Consider the following 26,212-nt stretch of genomic DNA (forward strand, 5'->3'; position numbering starts at 1 on the left):
TGATAAAAACTTTTTCAATTGACTCTCTCACTTGACATAACAAATTATCCATTTGTCTCTACCGCAATAGCAGCCAGAATTTTTAACGATATTCAAATATTGAATTTTCTCCTAAAACTCTAGTGGCTGAATCACGATCACGTTATCTCAATCTTAGATCAACGATCAGACTCTTTAAGAGAAGCAACATAAAAATTTTTCAATGAATTTTCTCACCAAAATATGTGATAAAGTGTTAGAATTGCGTAATTATATTGCTTAAAGTGAGTGATTTATTTTTTTAAAAAAGAGTTTAACACTTAATTATGCATTAAATTTTAGTATTGGATATCAAATTAATTGATGTCAATATTTTATATATATAAAATTCTATATTTACTTTTAAAAAAAATATACTTTTAATATGGTGCAAGTCATTTATGAAAATAATAGAAGCGCTTGTTAAAAAGAGGGCATTCTTAGAAAGCCTCGACAAAATGCTGTGTAGGGCCACGCTTGGAATGCTCGGGTGAAAAGTAGGGGTGGCAATATGTCATACGACCCGTTAACCCAACACGAACACGACACGATAATAGCAGGTTAGGGTTTAGCCTTAATGGGTTCGGGTCAAAACGGGTTGACCCGTTAAGACACGATTGCTTACCGGGTTGATAACGGGTTAACCCGTTTTGACCCGTTATAACCCGTTATGACACGTTAAGAAAGTTAAAGTTACAATTATACCCTTATATCTAAAAATAAAATTGTTAGAATTTCAATTTCAATATTTTTATTATTTGGATTGTAGTTTTGGACTTATAATTAGTTTTATAATTTTTATAGATATTGTAATTTTAACATTTATATAAAATTATGCTAAATTTAATCAGGTTAAAAATGTTAATTTCAGACCTATTCAACTCATTTATATAAATAGTTTAAAATGAGTTGTGTTGTGTCGTATTAACCTATTTCGTAATATTTTTTTAATTTATTTGTTTACTTATAAAAAAAACATATTTCGTAATATTTATTAATAGGTCAAAACGGGTTGACACGACACGACCTGTTATGTTAATGGGTCGTGTTAGGGTTTGAGATTTTGACACGATAAGTTTAACGGATCGGGTTAGGGTTGACCTATATGATCCGTTAATACGATTTGACACAACACGAATATGACCCGTTAACACGATTTGATACCCCTAATGAAAAGGAAAGGTAGAAGGTGCTACAGGCTGGAAGGAAAAAGACAAAAAAATAAAGAGCACGCCGACGCTGCTGCGGGAATTGGTGCAGGCGTGAAAAAGGAGATCACGCAGAAGCAGGGGAGGCGTTCTACTTAGTTTTCGGCTGGGTTTTGTTTTTTTGTTTTTACTTTTATTTCTTACGGACACATTTTTATTTTTCGATTGGAACTTCTTTCCGTAACTTTTTTTTTAGTTTACATTTTCGTGGGCGGATGGAGCTGAGTGGGGAATACTTGTCTTCGTTCAGTTTTTTTATTTTTCAGATGGGGACCTTTTTTTCGTTTCGGTTTTTTTTTGTTGGATGGTGGACTCTCTCTCAGTTTTAGTTTTTTTTTTCTTAGTTTCGTTTCAGGCGGCGTCTTCTTCATTATTTCTTTCTTTGGTTTTACTTTTCTGGGCGGCTTCATTTTAATCTTTTCTGTTTGCTTTTATTTTCGTTTCTAGGGGAGCTTTCATTCAGTAGCCGACTTTTTGTCTTTATTAGATTCTTTCATTTTTCTTTTGCTGGGCCGTTCAATTTTTTTTTCTTTATTTCTTCAGTATTCGTTCGGCTGGTTGGAAGTTTTGGTTTTCCAGAAATTGCAGTCAATTTCTATTAGGCGCCTTCATTTTGCTGAATTTTTTTTCGTAAGCCGGCTTGTTCTTCATTTTTATTTTTATGCGGTTTTACTTTTTTGGGGGCGTTCTGCTTAGTTTTTATTTTTTCTTTTTGGTAGCTTTACATATTTTTCCTTTTCCTGGATGTTTCGTTTTCTTTGGGCTTTTTCACATTCTTATTGTTTTTATTTATTTATTTTTGTTTGGCTAGCGGCTTCCTCTTATTTTTCTTGCTTTTACTTTTTAGATGCTGCTGATTTTTATTTTCTCTTATTTTTTTTTTTTAATTTTCTGCACGTCATCTCGATTTTGTTTTCTACAGAGTTTTACCTTCATTTGAGACAGATTGGTTTTTTTTGGGGTTATTACATTGTAGCTTGTTTTGATTTTTTCGGATCATTTGTCTCGGAAGTGACTTTGTGATTCCATTTGATATTTTCTCTCAGATTTTATCATAGTTCAATTTAGATTAATTTTTACTGCTAAAGATATCATGTGTAACTAATTTCTAAAGTTTAAGTTGTGGAATGAGATATGATTGGTTTTGAGTTCTAGTTTATGCAATATTTTATTGATAAAAGTTGATTTATCTATGTTACTAGTCAGATTTGAATTGAAAATAGATTGCGGCTTTTGTTCTTGATTTGTTATTGACGCAAGGCATAACAAAAACTTGAAAATTATCAAGACTTCTTTCAGTTGATTGTAAATGTATGTTTGGCTAGTAAAATAGAGAATCACTTGGAAAAATATTGCAAAACTTGAGCATAACTTTTTATCTTCTATTTTCAATGCCTTGAAAATGCTTTGATTGGATTGTTAATCGAGAAAATTATTTAGGAACTGAAACAGAAAGTCTCATATCCAATCTAAGTGTTTGTTAATTTGTCTTTTTGATTAGAAACTTTAATTTCAATTCTAACTTAATTTTTGTAGAAATTAAATTCATACTTTTTTATCTTAATTCATCTTCAAGATTCCTTACAATACATTTTATTTTATTTTTCATCTCTCATAGTCAATATAATTTCGGCAATAGTACATACAGTCGTAGAATTACAAACGCCGCGTAATCGCTTTGAAAAAGAGTGGGATCCACGATTAAAAAGTTAATTTTTTTTTTCATGTAGGTCCCATATTAATTCATTTTTTTCAAAGCGACTGCATACCGCTTACATAACCACGACTGCAAATATCATTTCTTATATAATTTTTATAGCAAAAACTTTACAAATATTTTGATAACCCTTTGTCCCTATGGAATACGATCTCTGATTTATTCTTGATACAACTTGACATTTCTATACTTGGAAGCACATTCGAGATGAGTCAATATGCACTGGAAAGTACTCTAAAAAATATTTGGAACTAAATCTCTACATATCATAACTAGTAGGATAGTTTAAATAGATTTCTGAAAACAGTTTCCAAGTCACAATGAAACTCTACTGACGACTAGTAAGTGCCTGATACTTTCTTTTCAGCATTGACAGTTTCACATTCAAACTCTTTTCTGGATCAGATCTATCTCTTGGAACTCAACTTCTACACTTTTGACTTATCTAAAATACTTCCTAATACCCTCTAGATAAGATCAAAACAATTTTAGATAAACTCAAATTATTTTACATTCATCTAAATTATAAATCTTAGTATAAGATGAAGTCTATCATCTTAGCATCTAGTTTTATCCAAATTTATCAACTTAGTCACCAAGTTCTAGCCAAGCTCTTGCATTTACATAAACTATTTTACTCCTATTAACATATCATCTCATATTATCTCAGTGTCTAAAACCAAACTTCGTATGGTAAAGATAAGTGCTTCAATCATGCTTATGTCATATTGAATAAAAAATATCAAAATATCATTAGTGTGCTTAAATATTGCTACAATTAGTACTTAACCAAGTAAGATATTCGATTTGCTAATCCCGCTCCTCACTCTGGTGTTGCTCACGACCTAAATAGGAAAAAAAAAAAATATTCGGTAAGAATCCAAAACCTGTAGTGATCAGTATCTCCAACAAGCCAAATCCTAGGCAGATTAACTGGCAGCAATAAAAATGTCCCAACAACAATCCTCGGCCTCTGCAAAACACTCTTCTAAACTCTGTAGATAGTTTTACAACATTAGAGCATTATGTCAAATCCATGGAAAATTGAATCATAAGGCATTGGATTGTTATCATTGCATGTGCTACTAATATACTAGGGGCGGGCACCATGCACTTGCTCAATTTGCTACCATGCTCAGTGTAAGAGGTGTTCTAGAAAGGGAAGTTTGAGTTGGGTTTTATGAAGTAATAGAAAAGTAACGGTATTAATATAAGGAAGGGTGAAAACTTTGCATTGTGGCTTTAGTGAAGTACTTGTACGTTTTGCAAAGGAATGAAGAATAATAGTTGGGCGATGCGGCTTTAGTTATGCAGTGCATTTTGTTAAGGTTGAAGAGTAGTAGTTGGGCTTAAATGAAACGCTGCATATTGAGTAGTTTTGTAATAAAACATTGCATTTTTACTTATCAGTTGTACGAGAAGAGTATAAATCTTAGAATCATGTGAATGGAGATTAATTCTGATGTATGTTGAAACTAAGTAGAGTTTGGAGATTACTCGAAAATCTCTTCCAAAATATGACAATTACGTTCTTGGCTTTTCTTTCTTGAGTTCTTGTTTTCTTGCATTTTCTTGTTCCAATCTTGTTTGGTTCATGAAAGGCAATAAGCCCGTGACAATTGATATCAGAGAGGCCGATCCTCTCGTCGCATAAGGAATGCATCCAGTAGCTTTGAAGTTACACCAAGAAAGCTCACAGAGGCCGTAAAAAGCAATTAAGAAGCAGTTGGATGATCATCATCATGCCATCCATGGAATTATGAACATGTTAAACCAACTGATTGATATGATTAGAACATTAGTTGAAATTCACCAAGTAACTCCTTTTGAGGAGGGGTCTTATGGGCCTAGAGTGATGAATAATGATGAGAGAGGATCCTTGCCATGGGAAGTTAGGCTTGAATTTCTCCATTTTGATGGAAATAATTCTATTGGATAGATTTTTAAAGTCATCCAATACTTTAAATTCCATCAAACATTAGTGAGTCGGAGGCTTTTGATGGCTTCTTACCATATGAAAGGTGTGGCTCTGGTGTGGTATCAAGATGCTATCAATTGCATGTGAAATTTTTGCAGGATGTGATTCATTTGTGAAGGCCCTACAGATGAGGTTTGGGTCCATAGCTTATGATGATTCTATGGAGGCTTTAACTTACTTAAAGCAAACCTTCTCTGTGACTGCTTACAAGGCCCAATTTGAAGGATTATCCAACAAACTAGAGGATCTATGAGAAAGGCATAAACTAAGCTACTTCTTGAGTGGATTAAATGATGTGATTTGTTTGCCTATACGAACGCTCAATCCAATCAATTTAATGCAGCCTTTGGTTTAGTGAAAATTCAAGAGGAATATTTGATGAATTCAAGGGATATGTTATCTCACTGGCAGCCTTTAAAGCTAATATAATTAGTTTTGTGTCCATGCACTTCCCTTTAGTACTTCGGTCCCGGCCAGATCTAACTTTTGCTTTAACACATGAAGATGGCAACAAGGATGCTCATGCATATATATGATTCTTCCTTAAATCCAATGGTACTGAAATAATTGAACATATTCCATCTTATGAACAAAGAAAACGACAACTTACAAGCATCAAACCCAATACAGAAGCATGCTTTATTCATGCATGTACTCCTCCCAAGCTTACAAATTATGGTTGCCACAAGCCACTGAAACATTTGTTCCCAAGTACTTGAGCTCAAACTCTACAAGAGGAGGCCAGCATGGATTAATCATGATCTCATGCATCACTTTTAATTTTGAAACCATGATCAAGCAAAATAATGCAGTAGTACTGGAGTTTTAATATTTCAGTAATTAATTAAGCCATCATCATTTGGTGGAACTCGTTAAAATCAAGCTCTCCATTGCCATCTGTGTCATACACTCGAATCATGGCTTCACACTCGTCCTGTGACTTTGTGTCCCCAAGGCGCTGCAACATCCTCTGCAAGCTTCTGGGGGTTATGCGCCCTGACCCTTTCTCCATTTCGAACATCTCAAATGCCTTCCTCAAGTCCTGATCACCCCCAGTACCATCCCTCTTCATCAGCCTCAGAAAGTCTTGGAAGTCCAAAAGATTGTCGCCGTCCGAGTCAAGATCTTCGATAACCGCCTGAGCCTCTTCATGCGGCATGTGCTCTCCAATCGACCCAAAGTATGCTCTGAGCTCTGGGGCAGAGATTTTTCCATCGCCATCCCCATCGAAATAACGAAAAACTTCTTTCAGCTCCTCTTCTCTTGTGATGCACTTTGGCGCTTCTGCTGACATCGGAGATCTAGGAGAGCTTAATGAACCTGACCCAGACTTCGATCCCCGGCGATGAAGGCTTACCCTAAGAGTTTTGTTAGAGAACCATTTTGAAGGTTTATTAGGAACTCTGTCGGTCGCCATTGGATGTGATATTTGTATAATGTCCTTCAATTCAAGAGAACACAGAACATTAACAACTTGTATTGTAGAGATCAGAAGATGATATGTTCGACTTTTTAAGGCTTTTTATTGGTCGGAACTTGCAATGAAAGTTCGAGGATATAGAAGTATGTGCTTACGTAAACTTGATTGGAGGCGATCGCGAGGAAACTGCAAGGCAGCTTCCTGAGGGACCCAAGAATTGATGCAGCATTTTACATCCTTCAAAAGGTTATAAAATGCATGACAGGAGGTTGTTGGATAAAAAAATTCAAAAATTTTATATACATTCATTTTTGTGGATTTTTTTGCGCATTTTATTGATGTGGTTGGTTGTATATTAAAAAAAAAATTGATATAGCCAATCACATCAGTAGAATGTGTTATGAGTGGAGACAGAATGGTGAACGGTGAGCCATGCACCGTTTGCTCCTTTGTTTTATTAGGCACCCACCCCTTAGTTTCTGCAGCAGATTGCTGCACCGTAAATGGTCTGCTCTCCTATAAATAGGAGAGATTAAATGTGCAGAATGGAATAGAGTGTGGGAGAGAAATAAGAGAAAAACAGAGTGGGTGAGCAGAGAGTTTACAAGAGAGAGTCTTTTGTAAAAAATAATTTCATAGTGAAATTACAGCAGTTGTGGACGTAGGCAAGTGCCGAACCACGTTAAATTTCGTCCCTCCTTTATTTAGAATCGTCTCTGTGTCAGAAAAGCTCCCAACAACTGGTATCAGAGCACTGGTTCGAGCTGTCCAAAAATTTAAGTTGTTCAAAATCAATTTTTGACAACTCCACGATGTTTCTCGCGTCGAGACGAATCTGTTTCCGTAAACGGAATCAAAAACGGAGGTCGGACGAGCCTACACGCGCCCCTAGAAGATCGGCGCGTGCATCTGCTGTAACCCACGCGACCCAAGCGCTCCGGAGGTTGAAGACGCGTGCTCCACACGCGCCCACACGCCCTCACGCACTCCAGAGGTTGAAGACGCGTGAAGGACACGCGCCCACGCGCCCCCACGCGCCATACAGAGGTTCGGCGCGTGTGTCACACGCGCCTCACTCTCTCCCACGCGCACACAGTGCTAGCGTGTGTAATACACGCCGCCCACGCACACTGTGCAGCGCGTGTATCCCACGCGCCAGACAGATCAAAATCGTCCGTTTTTCAGATCTGTTTTCGGCTAGATCTAAGCCATTCGAAGTCCGATTTCAACGATCAAATAGTGCTTTTCAACTATTTGGATCATTCCGGACTCATCCGTACGGTCAAAATTTTGAGATTCTGCATCAGTACATTAGATCTGAACCATCCACGTGTTGCAGATCATTTTGGGCTAGATCACGCCAGTTGGAGTTCCATCGCAACGATCAAATAGTGCTGACAAACTATTTGGATCATTCTGGACTCGTTTCCAGCTAATTCGAGTGTTTCAGACTCAACGATGATCTTTGTTTGTTTGAATTTGAACTCATTTGTAAAGTTATGGCTGGAGAAGAAGTTAAAGATGTTGGTATCGAGAAATTTGACGATACAGACTTTGCCTACTGGATAATGCAGATAGAGGATTATCTCTATGGGAAGAAACTACATCTTCCACTCCTAGGAAGAAAGCCAGATGACATGAGCAATGAAGATTGGAATTTCCTTGATAGACAAGTGTTGGGAGTCATTTGACTAACACTGTCAAGATCAGTTGCACACAATGTGGGAAAGGAAAAGACCACAGCGGATTTGATGAAAGCTCTATCAGACATGTACGAGCAGCTATCAGCCAATAACAAAGTGCATTTGATGTACAAGCTATTCTATTTGAGAATGGCAGAAGGAACTCCAGTTATTCAGCATCTGAATGAGTTCAATACCATCATCAATCAATTAGCTTCAGTGGGAATTGAATTTGATGATGAAGTACGTGCACTGATAGCTCTAGCTCAATTGCCAAAAAGCTGGGAGGCCATGAGAACAGCTGTTAGCAATTCTTATGGCAAAACAAAGATGAAGTATCAAGATATCCGAGACCATATTCTTAGCGAGGAAGTTCGCAGAAGAGATACAGGAGAAGCATCAACTTCTAGTTCTGCCTTAAATCTCGAGACGAGAGGTAGAGGAACTAGTAGAAGTTCAAATCGGGGCAGGTCAAAGTCCCAAAGAGGCAGAAGTAAATCTAGGTCTGGAAAACAAGTACAGTGCTGGAATTGTGGTAAGATTGGCCACGTCAAAAATAATTGCAAGGAAGCAAAGAAGAAGAATGAGCATGACTCTGCTAATGCCACAACAGAAGATCTCCGAAATGCCTTACTCCTTTCAGTCGACAACCAAATTGAATATTGGGTGTTAGATTCAGGAGCCTCGTTCCACACTACAGCACACAGAGAAATCATGCAGAATTATGTTACTGGTGATTTCGAGAAGGTGTACTTAGCAGATGGTGAAGCGTTAGAAATCGAAGGCATGGGAGATGTACCAATCAATCTGCCCAATGGAAGTGCATGGTTGCTACAGAAGGTGCGACATGTTCCTAAGCTCATGAGGAACTTGATTTCTGTAGGACAACTTGATGCTGATGGGCATTCGATACTATTTACAGGTGGCACGTGGAAGATAACAAAAGGAGCTATGGTAGTAGCTCGAGGCACAAAAACAAGTACTCTATATATGACTTCAAGCATTAGAGATACTGTTGCAATTGCTGACGCAAATGCCAACCTATGGCATCAAAGGCTTGGTCACATGAGTGAGAAAGGAATGAAGGTACTATTATCCAAGGGGAAGTTACCAAAGTTGGAATCAACTGATTTCGACATGTGTGAAGGTTGCATTTTTGGGAAGCAGAAAAATGTTAGTTTCTTGAAAAATGGTAGAACTCCAAAATCTACAAAGTTGAAGTTGGTGCACACAGATTTGTGGGGGCCATCCCCAGTCGCTTCTCTTGGAGGATCGCGGTACTATGTTTCATTTATTGATGACTCAAGCAGGAAAGTATGGGTTTATCTTTTGAAAAATAAATCTGACACATTTGATACTTTCAAAAAGTGGAGAGTCATGGTTGAAAATGAAACAGGCTTGAAGTTAAAATGTCTGAGGTCAGATAATGGAGGAGAGTACATCAACGGAGGGTTCAAAGAATTCTGTGCTGCAAATGGGATTAGATTTCAGAAGACTATTCCCGGGACACCGCAGCAGAATGGCGTAGCTGAACGCATGAACAGAACTCTCAACGAACGTGCCAGAAGCATGAGGCTGAATTCAGGATTGCCTGAATGTTTTTGGGCTGATGCAGTTAACACTGCAGCCTATTTGATTAATCGGGGACCTTCAGTTCCCTTAAAGTTCAATCTACCAGAGGAAGTCTGGAGCGGAAATAAGGTAAATCTTTCCCATTTGAAAGTTTTTGGCTGTTTATCATATGTTCACATAGATTCTACTGATCGTAACAAGTTAGAAGCCAAATATAGAAAATGCTTTTTCATCGGTTATGGTGATGAAGAATTTGGCTATCGATTTTGGGATAATAAAAATCGCAAAATCATCAGAAGTAGAAATTTGATATTTAATGAGCAGATTATGTACCAAGCTAAGTCACAAGCTAAATCTGAGGAACAACCAAAGAAACTTGAGATTGTTGACTTTGATGTTACTCGAGTCAACACTGATCAGAACGAGGATCAAGAAAATGATGATACACAGATCGAACAACGTACACCACTTACTGTTATTCGAAGATCTTCAAGGACAATCAGGCCACCACAGCGGTTCTCACCATCTCTACACTACATCTTGCTAACAGATAGTGGTGAACGGAAAGTTATGATGAAGCTCTACAAATTGAAGATTCGATCAAGTGGGAGAAAGCCATGCAAGATGAGATGGAGTCACTGATGTCAAATCAGACATGGGAGCTAACTAAGCTTCCAAAAGGCAAGAAGGCTTTGCATAATAAATGGGTGTATAGAATTAAAGAAGAACACAATGGTAGCAAGCGCTACAAAGCCAGAATGGTCGTGAAGGGGTTTCAACAAAAAGAAGGTGTCGACTACACAAACATTTTCTCCCCAGTTGTAAAATTGACTACGATCAGGCTAGTGTTGGCAATTGTGGCTGCAGAGAATCTACATCTTGAGCAGTTAGATGTGAAGACTGCATTCCTTCATGGTGATTTGGAGGAAGACATCTATATGCACCAGCCACAAGGATTCTCAGTGAAGGGAAAAGAGAATCTAGTTTGCAAACTGAAGAAGAGCTTGTATGGCCTAAAACAAGCTCCACGACAATGGTACTGGAAGTTTGACAACTTCATGAGCAGTAATGGATTTACAAGACTGCAGGCTGACCATTGTTGCTATATGAAGAACTTTGACAACTCTTATATTATCCTACTGTTGTATGTGGATGATATGCTCGTTGTAGGGTCAAGCATCGAGGAAATCAATGAACTGAAGAAGCAGTTGTCAAAGCGGTTTGAGATGAAGGATTTGGGTGCTGCAAAACAAATCCTTGGTATGAGAATTATATATTAGAGACAGGTCTAATGATACTCTCAAGCTCTCGCAGGAGGAGTATGTAAAGAAGGTACTCAGAAGGTTTAACATAGACAAGGCGAAACCAGTGAACACACCCTTAGCTAGTCACTTTCGACTAACTAAGGATCAGTCGCCAAAGACGGAGGAAGAGCAAGAATGCATGAACAGAATACCCTATGCATCTGCTATTGGTAGTCTTATGTACGCCATGGTCTGTACAAGGCCAGATATTGCACAAACAGTGGGAGCTGTGAGCAGATACATGAGCAATCCAGGAAAGCAGCATTGGGAAGCAGTCAAGTGGATTTTAAGATATCTACAAGGCTCTTCAGATACGTCACTATGCTTTACAAAAGCAGGTTTAAAACTACAGGGATATGTAGATGCTGATTTAGCAAGTGACGTTGACAGCAGAAAAAGTACTACTGGATTTGTGTATACGCTGGGTGGTACAGCTGTATCGTGAGCTTCTAAGTTACAGAAGATTGTTGCTCTCTCAACTATAGAAGCGGAATACGTTGCTATAACTAAAGCAGGGAAGGAAATGGTTTGGTTGCAGTCATTCTTGGAGGAATTGGGAAAGAAGAATGAAAAAGACATTCTGTACAGTGATAGTCAGAGTGCTATTTTTCTTGCAAATAATCCAGCCTTTCATTCCAGAACAAAACACATACAGTTGCGATACCATTTTATCCGATCTCTTCTCGATAGTGGACAGCTGATACTTGAAAAAATTCGAGGAACAGAGAACCCAGCAGACATGTTCACAAAAGTAGTTACTGCTGACAAACTGAAGCTGTGTGTAGCTTTAGTTGGCCTTTGTACTTAAAGGCATGACTTGAAGTTGCTGTGATGATTGCTATGAAGATATGTAAACTCATTTGTCTCCAAGTGGGAGATTGTTATGAGTGGAGACAAAATGGTGAACGGTGAGCCATGCACCGTTTGCTCCTTTGTTTTATTAGGCACCCACCCCTTAGTTTTTGTAGCAGATTGCTGCACCGTAAATGGTCTGCTCTCCTATAAATAGGAGAGCTTAAATGTGCAGAATGGAGTAGAGTGTGGGAGAAAAATAAGAGAAAAACAGAGTGGGTGAACAGAGAGTTTACAAGAGAGAGTTTTTTGTAAAAAATAATTTCATAGTGAAATTACAGCAGTTGTGGACGTAGGCAATTGCCGAACCACGTTAAATTTCGTCCCTCCTTTATTTAGAATCGTCTCTGTGTCAGAAAAGCTCCCAACAAAATGTACATAGAGTATATAAAAATAACTGTACGTAATATTACTCAAAAAAATTTGTTTGAAAATTGGACGCGGCCATAAATTAATCATTGTTTTTAAAGAAAGGATGTCCCGTCGGTGCCATATTTATTTATTTTCACTTTTGATGGAAGAATACATTTTTTAAAAATACGCTCTTAGAGTTAGGACAAAACAAATTCTGAAACCAAAACTTAAACAAAAATCTAGCAATCTTAGAAAGATAAGAGAAACCTTATACGCCTCCTATTATTTTTACCTATTTGATCTAAATCTTGGCAAAGAAACCAAATCTCTTATAAGGTCACTAAAGAGAGCAATTTTAGGTAACATACTAAAGAAATTGAAATGCCCCCAATTAGCTCCATGTCTACAACAGTTGCCTTCACAGAGGCATTTAAAAACAATAATTAATTGGCTGTAGAGAAATGTCCAAGCAGGTGGGCACGGGGACTAGGATTTATTAAAAAAGTATTGAACAAGCATTAATTGGGCATGCATTAGATATCCATTAGGCAACAATACGTACAGTGCTAAGGCTTGTAATTGAAAGGTTGAAAATCTCAGCGCGCATAAGTATTAATTAATGAGCCATTTCCCCAACTAGCTGATTAATTTCTCAGTACTAGCATTCCCACCACAGCCGATCGACCTTTCCCGGTTTTTTCAAAGAAGATCGATCCATCCATGTTCATGATCAATTTCAAATAGCTAGCTAGCTAGCTAGCCTGAATTAGCAGGAGTTCTACTCCAGCAAACTAAACTGGGGAAATGGTTGTGGAACCAAAACTGAACTGACATGAGTAGATCGAGGCAGTTTGATTAATTCTAAATTACCTCTGGAACCAGATCGACGATGCATGGTTTCTTCGGTTTATTAAGAGAATTCAGCTCATAAAGCCAATGCAAGATCATTTGATGAACGCATGATATATATCATGGGCACAAATGTTCGGTTAAGATATTAGTCGTAGTTTCAATTTTATAACAATATTATCGCGCTTGATCATATGTGATTTTTTTTTTTTTTTGGGTCCACATCTTAATATGTACGCAATTGTCAGATCTGTATAAAAAATCATGTACGTTGTTATAACTTTCTAAGACCGCTTGAGAGTACAATGTGTAAAACGTGGTATTACATTCAGAGGGACCACAATTTATAATTAGAGGTGCAAATTTAAATTTCTCCTGTAAGTAAGTATTGAAATAATGAAAGCTAGCATGTAATATAGAATTCGTTCACTCTAGTAGATTGATAGGGTAGCTAGGGAATCCAATTAATTCTATACAATATTAGACAGCTCCTTGCCTAACCTAATTAATATATATATATATATATATATATTTATATATATATATATATATATAAAGGGTGGGTGAGTATGGTTTATACTTAATTTATACGCCAAGGCAAAGTCGTCTGATCTTAATGTGAGAAAATTATCTCTTCAGATTCTTATTTGAACTTGAGGGTTTATGTGAAAGAGAGATAGGTGACATATAAGTTTGGTCATATAATATTTATTTTTTCCCGTATAATTTTTTTGGATAATATTAAATGTTTAATAAATACCGTAAGACCCACTTTATTTTCATTTTCTCTTTCATTTGAAGTTAGCAAAACTTAGTAACAATTTAAGAATATCTTGCAGACTTAACGCATTATTCTTGGCAGAAGAAAATTAAAGTAATATATAAATATACATATATATATATATGCATGCATGCCTAGCTAGTTAAGTAATTATCAAGGAATTGTGATATTTAATTTAAGGATGTGTGAAGCATGCACTGCACCACGCCATATATATATATATATATGATCATCTCTAGCTTGTCTCTTTTCCTCGTGTTTTTGGCATGCATACACAAGAAATTAAGTGATACTGTGTGCCTAATTAACTAAGTTACTAAGGCCGGTACCGTGCATGAGTCTCTTAATTATAATACGCTGCACGGCATGCACCACGCCGGCAGTAGCTCCCCACCCATTTCCAAGGCGCGCGGAATTGAGTACTGCAATTCCTTCCTAGTCAAGCACAAAATTAATTAATGCCTGCATGTGAAACCCTAATTCGAGTTTACCAATTTATATAATGCAAATGAAAAAAAAAAAAAAAAAAAAAACCTTACTTAAACACTGATTAATATAACATGCAACCTAGAAAGCTACGTGTATTTTTGGAGGAAAATGAGGGATTTTTTCTCCTTGAGAAAATTATCTCCTCTCTATGCCGTGCCCAAACGCCGTCAAGCCACGCCCAAACGCCATCAAGGTCTTGTAAAGTCCTTGTCCAGATGCTGCCGAGTCCCTTTCCTCTAGCCGTCAAGTCCTATTGAACTCCTTCAATATTTTGCCACACAACCAAAATCTCTGCTTGTCGAGTCCCTTCCCTCTTGAAATGGTAGATCTATTTTATCCCCCTTGTTGATTTGCTTAAACTTAAACATCGAGGAGAGATGGGATAGCCGAGAAAGGGATGTCAGAGGGTCGAGGTGTCGAGAAGAGATGGACTTGTAGTCGAGGTTCCCAGCGGCCGATGGGAGAGAGGAACACGGGGTGGATAGGGGCTTTACGGTGAGGAGAGGGAGTTGAGTGCAAGAGAGAAGACTGATGAGTGGGTAGGAGTTGGGAATTTGGACCTCCCAAATTCACCCTCTTAGGATCTATCATTTACAGTAATAACAAGAAAAATAGAAAAATAATAATAACATAAGATATTTACGTGAAAACTCCTAAACAAAAGAAAAACCACCAGACTTATAGAAGAAAATCCATTATATGAAAATTTGTTATAATCACACAATTTTTTTCCTCACCCCAAACACACTCACAAAGCTTCTCTATTAGCAAAACTTTAATTTTACACCTCTTTTCTTTTTACAAAAAGGCCAACAGAGTAATTTAACTAAAGTCAAAAGTTACTATATATATATATATTCGATATCCATTTGACACATGATCTCAATTATATGATCATCATGTCTCGACGTTGATTTGGCCTTTGCATGTCATATATTGATCATTTTTAATATTATTTTTATCGACTAAGACGTCCACCATCGATATGCACTTAACCTAATTACTTTCTCCTTTTTTTTACCGTCCGCCCACTAAGTACTCTTCTTTAATTTCTTTTTGTTCAGCTTTTCCTTTCAAGCATGTTCATGAATGCCTAGGCCACCAACGTTAACACCTCTTGCTTTTCCCACGCAATTGAATCTTCATGCCCACCAACATGCAAGCGACAAAGACGTTGTAAGTGTGATAGCAAATTTAGATCTATATATATATATATATTTATATGCCACTTAATTATCCCAGCTCTCTCTCTCTCTCTCTCTCTCTCTCTCTCTCTCTCTCTCTCTCTCTCTCTCTCTCTCTCTCTCTCTCTCTCATGTGCTGGTCGTACTTATAAATAAATTTGAAGTTACGTTGCAATATATATATATATATATATATCTATATGTTGCAGTTGTTCGGAATATATATGTACACACACTCACCTGAGACACACATATACACGTACTTACACACACTTTACATGACCAATATTATTAATAACAAAAGAGACGCATGTAATCCTAGTACGTACACAGGAAATATTGAATACATCCCATGCATGTATCTAACTAGCTAGCAAAAGGAAAAAAAAGGTTATAAATTCACGATGCAATATTTGGCGATCGATTTAGATTTTAAGGTTATACCTCTGATTATTTGAGGTTTTTTTTTTTATTATTAATTCTTCTCATCAATTATTTTTTATTTTGATTAAGAAAAAATATACCCATCATTCCCACACACCACATGACACCATACATAATTTTTTGATTTTTAATTTTTTTTCCTTACCAAATGTGTGGTGTATAGATAATCATGAATAGAAGAACTCAAATAGTTTAAGAAGAATAAAATAAAACAAAAAATTAAAAAAATAAAAATAAGTGTGGTATGGGATGTGTAGAGATGATAAGTAGTAAAGTTCTAATTTGGTTAATGGATTGTATACGGATTGTATTCTTGATCGTTCCAGTAGTTTATTATTATTTTTTATAATTAGGCAACCCGCAACACAAAGTCCAACTCTCTCTCTCTCTCTCTCTCTCTCTCTCTCAATTTAAAGTTTGAGCCTAACATATAACATTTTAATTGTTTGAGCCTAACTCATAGTCAATGCTAGTTGGATCGTCTACGTTCCCTCCACCACCTCTGATCCCATGATGAAATCCCTTTTACATTGAATTTTGGTATGAATTTCAATGGTTATATAATGATTATTATAATTTGATTTTTGGATTACTTTATTTTGTGATGCATGGTTAATTTTGAGACTTTGCGAATAATCTTGGTTGTGATGGGTTTGGGCCTTCGTTTTTTTTTTTGTCGTGGGCCGGGGTTGCAAATCTCTTTATCCAACACTTTATTGGTGACATTTTTAAATAATGTAGCTCGTTTTGTCTTGCTTCGAGCAGTGCATCATGCTTCTATTTTCGGTTGTGGACAGGTTCTAATTTGACAGCTTGTTTAGTATTTAGTGGAACTATGAGTTCTGGATTTTAATTTATGTTGTAGCTATCTTTGGTTGGTTCCATAAATTAGTAAATAAGTAATGAGATCTTAAGTAACAATACTTATACCATCTACATGAAGAGAACCATGAACATTGTTATGCCGTTCTTGATCTCTTCCCATTGAACTGTCCAAAGTCTCGACAATTTTCTAAAATATAGTGATCATAGATTTGAAATTGAGAGGAAATGAATAAATGTGCTAAAATATATTTCATATATAAATGATAATTGTCGCACTGATAGATCATATAAATGATTATTGTAATCCTACTAATTATTTGGATCTTAGTAATATATACAATTTTCGACAATGGTTTTAGTTTTCGTTGAGCTCAATTTTTTCGTTAAACTGTCCATAGGTATAACAAGATGGACAAAAGTAATTAAATGCATCTTACTAATAGATTTTCTACAACATATATAGAAATTAGGGGTAAACAAGTTTATTAGTATTACACGTGCTTATGCAGACAAGCCTAATAGGATTAGGTGTAAATGTGTCAAGCGTAAGAATGGGTATTATAGAATTAAATGTGGTGAATGATCATCTATTCATTGAAGGAATTAATAAGAATTACAAACAATGGGTATTTCATGGAGGAGATGATCAAACATAGAATGGAAATGAGATTCGTGATAATGTTAATGAGAATCATGTCTGGGTAGAAAATGTGGATGATATTGAAGAAACGTTAGATGATTAATTTGAATATTAATTAATTAACCCTTTTCAGTTATCAACAAATATTAATAATTTTCTAAAATGGTTACTGAATGTACGTTTGGTAATTGAGTAACGCCACTTGGTTTTATAATAAATTTGTATTTGTTATAAGTATAATGGTTGGCTTATTATCAACATATGGTTTTAATTCATTCAGCAACGATGGGTTGAAATTCATTTGGTGACATGCATGTCATTTTGTACTTTACGCTTGGGAAAATGGGGAATAAGCAGTACTGAACAAAAAAAAGAAAAAAAAGATAATGAGGGTAAAGCCCATTTTCACACGTGTGGGAGACAAAACGGCTTGCTTCGAAAATGGGGGCATATACCTAGCTTTTAGGAAAGAGTTTTGCTATATACAAGCACAGTCACGTGCTAATCTATGTGTTAATACTGATTCATTCATATTTAAAATTTAAATTAACACTATTTTCAATAAAATCTACTTTTTGACCAATCACATCACAGTAATACACAAATTAGTGTACAATTGTGCTTGCAACTATATTTTTCCTTTAAGAAAACAGAATGAGGGGTTAACCAGGGAGGTTAACTGACAATTGATGAAAAAAAAAAAAGATGGTCCATTATTCCTCGGTTTTCTCTAAAAATTTCTTTCCATTTCTTCACTCATGTTTGTATATATGAATGCATTTTCTTTGTATTCCTCTCCTAGTCTTCCCTCCATCTTGGATACCTGCACCTTGCAACTTTCTCATTTTTCAAGTAAATTTTTGCAGATTTTTAGTACTTATATCTCCATATTTTAGGTAACTAGTTCAAAGAAATACTAAGATCATTAAGGTTAATTGTTTAATATTTAGGCATCTAAATTTTCTTTAACATCATCAATATTTTTAACCCAGTCATTCTCATTAGCATTGTCACCATCCTCATTTTCATTCCATGTTTCCTCTTTTCTATGAAATATTCATCGTGTGTAATTCTTATCAATTTTTTTAATAAATAGATGAGGAGACATGTTAGCCTTTGCAAAGATAAATTAGACCGCAAAAAGTTAATTATTAGATTATAACAGACAAACAATGATAACTTCACTAAAACTTACTATTTATGGTAATATATATGCAACTTGTACGTTGGCAATAGTCTACTACAATAAAATTATTAGTTATGATTACAATCGTTGTTGATTTTAAAATTGTTGTCGCAATTACTTTCACATTTGATGTGAAACTTTTTTGTTTATGTATTTACTATCAATATAAATGACGGTAACAACATCTTTAGTCGTTAAAAGTGTTATTAGAAACAAATTTAAAATTTTCGTCCGTAAAAATGATAACCTTTAGCTATGAGATTTATTATATTGTGATCTCTAATGTGATCTTGGTCAATAAAAATAATTTTTCTTGTAGTCATGTACGTCAATCATCCTTGATTTAAGAGGTATACGAAGCTTGAATATACGAAAGTAGATTAGAATATAAATTAGAGAGAATGATGATTAATGTAGGATTGTATCTAAGATCGCAGTACAGATTTGATATCTGGCATTTACATATGCCTGGCCGGCCACTAATTTAAGGCCGCTAGCGACTATTATATCACTAATATTGGGCGGGTTGGCAGACTCTCTTATTGAACATTAGAAAATGTTGCTATATCTTTAAGAGAAATACTACTTATCATTTTTATATAACACAAAAATATGTAATTTATCATTTTTTTTTCTATTTAAACATATATATTGGTGTACATGTAGTACTGTATAATATGATAAATAGAATTTTTTTATTTCGTAAACAAAAATACTTGGCATACAATTATTCATGCACATAGACCCCGTCATTTATTTAAGAAATATGATAGTTGCAGTCGTGAATGTACAAACACCATATAATCACTTTGAAAAAGTGAATAAATATGAGATCTATATAAAAAATAATAATTAATAGTGGCAATGTTTTTTGAGCTGATGGTTGATTTAAAGTGAGTGGTTCCCTGTTTTTGCATTTTCAATGATTAATAGGGTTTTTATAGTGAAAGTTTTCGCCGAAAAAAGTAAAAACCTATTGCAACGCTCAAAGAATCGTTGGGATTAGGTCTCAAGCGCCAAAATTGATTGAAGTTTTTTATTTTCCCCCCAAGTTCTAATTTTCCTTCCCACTTCTCTCCTCTCTCCTCCACCCCTTTTTTAGGCAAAACGAAGCTACGGTGATGTTTCCTCACCCTATTATGCCCTACGATTCAATACCTAGTGGGCAGTTTGGTTTTTTCAAAGAAATTACAACATTGGAGGTTGAAATTTGTGCATTTTAGACTCTTGGATGTCTTCTGTCACCATAGGTATGGCTTCCAACTTATTTGAATATCTCACCCCTATCATCCGTGCTTACTGCTTTACAAAATTACTTGTGTTTGTTTGTAGGCTAATTTCTAACTAGATTTTGACCTATTGTGACGATTTTGATCGCTTGAAAAATCTGTTTTCCTTATAGTTATAACCTACACACTTGTTTTATTTTATTTTTATTTTTTCAATTTTTTAATTTTATTCTTCTTAAACTAAATAAATTTTTTTACTCATCATCTATGTATCACATATTTAATAAGAAAAAAATTAAAAAATTAAAAATATAATATAAAATAAGTAATATGAAAATGATGACTATAATTTTTGTTTTACCTCATGGTGATTTTTATAGAAAATACAGCTTATTAATGCCTAATTTATAGCTAGCCAGAGAGTACTTTGGTGTGATTCTTATTCTGCATGCACCAATGGTACTAGGAAGGCGGCCTTCATTAATGCTTCCTTTAATTTAGGGGTAATGATATCCTTGCGGTTGATTTACTACCCCTTTACCACTTATTCTACGTGGACCATTTTATCATTTTCTTTACTAAAACTGAAACCTTCTTTCTCATTTAGTCTGAAACTTCTGTCATATGATGTGATTTTTCTGTTATGATGTATTTTCTATAAATTGTACCCCTCTCGATTTTTGAATCACCATTTCAAACTTCATCTTCACAGTTCCATCTTCACGGTTTTCATTTTAAAATTTAAAAACTCTCATATCTCATGGTAGCAAGAATCGTTCATCCCAGAACTGTCGAATTCGTTCCTCTCAGAACTGCCGATAGTGATGAACGGCGCAGTTGAATGTGAGATACATGTCCCCATTCCCACTCTCAAAACCAATATCTCATACTAACTCTCTCTCTCTCTGACAAGAGCCCTTGCATCACTCCCAAGCCGGTCGCTCCTCCACCGTTCAACGGCGCCTTCGAAGGTGAGGTTACCATCTAACTCTCCCCTCTCCTTCTTCTCTCTCTGTGTCTAACTCTGTGTGTGTTTGTATCTGTCTATGGTTTCGGTGGTTTGGGAGATTTAGGCGAAATTACACCGAGTCTGCCGCCTCACCACACAGTTGACCACCTTTCTGAGCCACCAAATAAGCCCCAAAATTTCCCTCTATGATTTTTCTTCTAGGATGATTACTTGATTGTTGTATACTGTATTTTATAAAATTAATGAAAAATCATTTTTATTGTTCTAAAATATCAATAAATATTTATATATGTGCACAGGTGGTTGAGGTGAATGGAACACAATCAAATAGCTTCGTTGGGGCACAATTGGACCTATACGGAGTTGTGGTTAGCGATATGGATGTAGATCGGAATGAGGACTGAAAATTATTGTCTTCCAGGGGGCAGCCACCATTTTATATGTGAAATTTTTTATTGATTGGGAGAAGTAATTCCTTTTGGTTGACTTGGTGGATATGTACAATAAATTCTAAACTTGAGTAATATTCTGGAGGAAAGTAAACTTCTCAACGTGCCTTTGTATTTGACACATTATGGTAGAGTACTTGACAATATTCACTTGGAAGCACATGCCTCAAAATTTCATCTTCATCTTCCTTTAGGCTTCTCCAATTATTCTGTTTTTAACAGCAATGTTTTCCAATTTCACCCATGTCAATTGCTTGGAAGTTATAAAATGTGGGTTGTGAATATTCCATGTTGTGAAGCAAGATTTTTTATTTTTTATTTTAGTTTTTGGTTCAGGAGAAGGGAGAATCCCAGAGGAGGAGAAAAAGATGGGAAGTGTAAAGAACCCATAAATATTCACAACCAAATTAGGCAACATGTGCTATATATGATGATACGATGTGATCAGAATTCTTTTGTCATACGAAGTGCTATACGATGTGAATTGAATTGTTTTGTCATCAAAAGAATGATAAAGATTAAAAAAAAAAAAATCAAGATTTGACCATCCAAGATAGTGGGTGGCTAACGACCAGAATACTTCACGTTATTCACACCTCAAGAACCTAGAATGTACATGCAGCAAGCTGTTCTCCAAAACCAGTAATTCATATTCAGAAGATTTTGAACTAAATCATTTATAATTTTATGGGTAGCATAATAAATTTCTTTTGGGTGAGTACATGCACTGTTGCATATCATGCAATGCAATCATATGCCAATAACATCAGCAATTATATATAATTGTTAGTATAACATTATCAACATTAAAAGCATAGTTACAAAATGGTTAATTTTTCAAGTGATTGGTTATACCCAAATTTTCACCAAATTGTTACAAATACTCAATAATTTGGAGTCCCAGACTCCCAAAATCAACACTCCAGCTTTGCCTTGTCAAAGTTCCTTTCCTTTAGCTGCTTTCATCTCCCAATTAACTAAAACATATACACAAAATTGTAAAATCACAACACTCTCATCATGCAATATCTCAACCTGTAGTAAACAGAAAAAAGAAAAAATTTAAAAATAATCACTTGGCATTTTAAAGTTCCTCAAATTTTACAATCAAAATTCATGAATTTGGTACCCATTTTTTAAAAATTACCAAAACTACTATCATTCTTCCAATTAATAATAAAAGAATGCAAAACCTATCGTGATAGCAAAAATGCGAAGCAAGAGATATCATGATATGTCTAAAAGTTGAAAAGTTTGTTGTACCTACCAAGTTTAAAAACAAGCCCTTAATCATTCTTTCTTATGCAAAAATTCCCACAATTCAACAAATGAGCACAAAACTGCCACTGTGCAATTCATCACTATCCTTGGAAAACTCAACAAATTTATGCTATCAAACATTTTAACATATATACCTTGTATCTTATAATTAGTCTGCCATATCAAGGCCTGGCCAATATAGCTAAAGAATTGATCTACAATTCCAAACCTGCATTAGTTATATGATTAAACCAATGAATGTATTATTTTGGATAATATTTAAATTCAGCATAAATAAGTGTTACGATATAATACGTACGGATATTGACGTCTACATCTTGATATGTAGGAGTACAATAAGAGATATCATCGTCTAAAAGTTGAAAAGATGGTTGTACCTACCAAGAATATAGAAGAAATCCATAATTAATATCGTCAAAAAATCACCTTATATAAACAATACTTGCAAACAATACCACAGTCGATTGAGCAGTACCACAGTCGATTGAGCAGTACCATAGTCGATTGAGCAGTTGAGGCTATAGGAAAGTCACGCTCCGCCAAGCTAGGTGAGCCAAAATCTCTTACAGCTCTTCTATTTATGCGCCTATTCTGCTGTTCATAATTTCAAGATGTATAGTTAATATCAATAGGTTACAAAATTAAATTTAAAAATACAAAATACCTAAACTACCTAACTTACCTGAGCTCGTTGAGTCTTCCTTGCTTTCAACCTATTCACTGCCTTCTCAGCCGTGGACTGTTTCCTCTTAGAAATTGGCCTACCTTTACTACGTGTAGCTACAGGACTTTTTAATTTATCAGACCCTTTTGTCACTCTTAATGACTCAATTGAATGATTATCACATACTGGCTGGACGTCAACCCACTCTAATTTCAACTTACTTAACTGAGTCATTAATTTTGCACAACCTTCATCTGAGGTGCCTGCAATTGAAGAAATCTCGTAAAAAGCATTGTTCAATTTATTAATTCGGTGTGCATTTGGAATATGACTCAGATTATCGCGGCTACTTCGGACAAGCGTGTAATCTCGTTTCATGTCCTTCCTCCACCTATCAAGAAAGTATTTTGCAAGTAGCTCTTCTTTGTTATGGAGTGTCAACATACAGATGACATGTCTACACAAAATTCCCTTAAAAGCAAATAACTGACATGTGCAACCCGCTTCACACTCTTCCTCGTTAAACTCAACAACATATTTTGTACTTTTCTTAAACCCATCCATAACTTGGATCTCGTCAGCCACATGATATGTAAACATTCCTCTTTCACTTCGAATCATTGATGCGCAACAATAAATCAACCCTCTTAATTCTTCTTGAACTTCTTTAAATTTTGCATTTGTATACACTGCTTGGAACTGCCGCTCAATGCCATAAAAAGTTATGCACGGAATTTGTGTGTGAAATGAACTGAAGTCAGCTGCAAGCTCATTCTCAATCTTGTGCTTAAGTGCATTATCATACTGATCTACAAAATATTTTAGTGTTGTCTTTGAATTTACATAATCATCGAAGAATGCATTCATCCCCTCGCTTCTTTGGGTACTTGACATTCCTGCCCAAAATTTGTTCCTCACATACGTTGGCACCCAAAGATGACGCTCAGAATATAGCCATTCAAGCCAAGGATTATCATGTAGATCAAAATTATCAAGAAATTGTAGCCAACAGCACTCAAATTCATCAGGAGTCAATGTGTCATAAACACACCTATGTGAAAAATTCAAATAAAAAATATTATTTTCCATAATAATTGAAGGAGATAACATAGCATTCATTCAAGAACTAATCGTGGAAAATAAATACATGTGTAGCTGACTTTTGATGCCATCATATTGACTGTGTGATCCAAATTTTTCGGAAACTTTTTTCATTATATGCCACAAGCAAAACCGGTGTCGAGATTTAGGGAACACCTTAGCAATTGCATTTTGCATAGCTTTATCTTGGTCTGTTATAATGGCTTCTGGAGCGCAACCATTCATGCACTTAAGCCACGACTCAAATAACCATACAAACGTATCTGTGTCCTCCCCAGAAATCAAACCACATCCAAAAAGAATTGATTGACCATGATGATTAATGCCCACAAAAGGAGCGAATGGCATTTTGTATGCATTGGTCAAGTACGTCGTATCGAAAGTTATAACATCACCAAACGACTCGTATGCAGCTCTACTCCGTGCATCCGCCCAAAATACATTGCGTAGTCTGGTTTCATTGTCAACGTCCATGACATAATAGAAACCATCATTTTGTGCCTGCATACGAGCAAAGTAGTTTTGTAATGCTTCGGCTCCTCCTAACCCAAGCCGAAGTAATCTAACCTCACATATGTAATTACGTGCATCTCTTTCTCCAAACGTCAAATTCTCATACCCTCCTGCCTCAACGACGCAAGAATTGTAGTTCTTGCTCAATTGAATGCCAGCCATATCATTGTATTCTAATCTTCTCTTCATTGGCTCATCCAATCTCTTATGACATCTAATATATCTTACTTTTCTAGGACTGAGAGTATGAGTGTGCTCAAGGACAACATGGGTCAAGCAAAATTCACCTTCAGAACCCAATATCGCATTGATCTTTGCTTTACATCCATTGTGTTCCATCAGTCTCGGTTTAAGAATATTCGACGATGTGCTCGTAGAAGTGCCTTGACGGACACAAGCAAGGGTGAAATATCTTACTTTTCCATCATCTCCGACTTTGGAACTTCGCTTTGTCACTCCGAAACCAACTTGTTTTGCATACTCAGTATAGTATGCCCTTACTTCCTCAACTGAGGAAAATGACATTCCCTCTTTTGGCTCTTCAACAAGATCCTTATCACCAACATTTGGTTCCATCTACACAGTCATTAAGACATCCAATGCATTTTTTTTTTATATATCATCATTGAACTTCATAACAACAAAATTTTCAGTTATAAATTTATCATTTGCATTTTTTTTTATTGATTGATAAAAAAGAAAACATCTTTTATGTTATAAATTTAATTCGTTCTCAGAATTAAAATGACAATGTTAAAGTGATAAAGGATTAGTTTAATAATTAGACTCAACATCTCAAGATTTTAATAATATCAATAGTTTAACCTTTAAAATAATTATTTGTTAAAAAGTTATCTTTATCTTGAAAACTATTTCAAATGTAAAGTATAGTTTTTTTTATTAAATTTTAATTTTCCAACTAAAAAAAATTAAAATAGGTTGTGCTTGCAACAATTAAGCCTAATTTAGTCAAATTAATTATTGAAAATAAGTTTGCTTGCCACAGATTAGTTTATGAAAATAATTTATCCAAGTTTAATTCATGGATGGATAATACCAAATTAAAGTAAAGAACTTTGCTCAAACAGAAGAAGTGTATGGTATACAAATTCAATTAATGTGTATGCTTGCAAGAACGTGCCACAAATTCTATACTATATCTTAGAATTTTCAAATAATTTACTCTTTTTTTCATACCACAAAAAGTGCACCACGGAAGCATGACAAACAGAAATCACAATTACTAGAAATATCCTCACCACAGTGGAGGTGGGCTCGACGTCTGGGCTCGGAGTGGGCTTGACGTCTGGGCTTGGATGGGTTGGGCTTGAGGGCCCGTGAGCTGGTGGGCTCGACGAATGGACTCGTGGGCTAGGCTAGGCAAGGCAAGTAAGTTGTGGTCGACGCCGTTCAACGGTGCAGCAGGAGAAACTGGAAGTTTTAAATCTGGTTTGAGAGAGAGAGAGAGAGAGATAGAGAGGAGAGCAGAGAAGAAACAGAGC

The 26,212-nt window shown here is 35.6% G+C and overlaps 2 protein-coding genes across 2 annotated transcripts; both read right to left on the minus strand.

The window, feature by feature from the left end:
• Positions 1-5,426: 5,426 nt before the first annotated feature.
• LOC122296804 (probable calcium-binding protein CML41) lies at positions 5,427-6,556 on the minus strand. The gene has a single exon (XM_043106602.1). The coding sequence runs from the start codon at positions 6,336-6,338 to the stop codon at positions 5,766-5,768; it is 573 nt and encodes a 190-aa protein (XP_042962536.1). The 5' UTR covers positions 6,339-6,556; the 3' UTR covers positions 5,427-5,765.
• A 15,531-nt stretch (positions 6,557-22,087) lies between these two features.
• Positions 22,088-25,286, minus strand: LOC122301603 (protein FAR1-RELATED SEQUENCE 5-like). Its single transcript, XM_043113010.1, has 4 exons — positions 24,244-25,286; positions 23,115-24,147; positions 22,928-23,026; positions 22,088-22,186 (listed from the first exon to the last, which is right to left on the minus strand). Exons 1-4 carry the CDS (start codon positions 25,284-25,286, stop codon positions 22,088-22,090), a joined length of 2,274 nt encoding a protein of 757 aa, XP_042968944.1.
• Positions 25,287-26,212: the final 926 nt, after the last annotated feature.

This window comes from Carya illinoinensis, chromosome 2, assembly GCF_018687715.1.
Source record: "Carya illinoinensis cultivar Pawnee chromosome 2, C.illinoinensisPawnee_v1, whole genome shotgun sequence".
Lineage (NCBI taxonomy): Eukaryota > Viridiplantae > Streptophyta > Magnoliopsida > Fagales > Juglandaceae > Carya > Carya illinoinensis.

Excerpts from the sequence above, each read along its gene's own strand:
- LOC122296804 (XM_043106602.1), bottom strand. The coding sequence starts at position 6,338 with ATGGCGACCGACAGAGTTCCTAATAAACCTTCAAAATGGTTCTCTAAC.
- LOC122301603 (XM_043113010.1), bottom strand. The coding sequence starts at position 25,286 with ATGGAACCAAATGTTGGTGATAAGGATCTTGTTGAAGAGCCAAAAGAG. Across the intron at positions 23,027-23,114 it reads GGAAGACTCAACGAGCTCAG|CAGAATAGGCGCATAAATAG; the intron begins GTAAGTTAGGTA and ends AATTATGAACAG. Across the intron at positions 22,187-22,927 it reads CAACTGCTCAATCGACTATG|GTTGAGATATTGCATGATGA; the intron begins GTACTGCTCAAT and ends TGTTTACTACAG.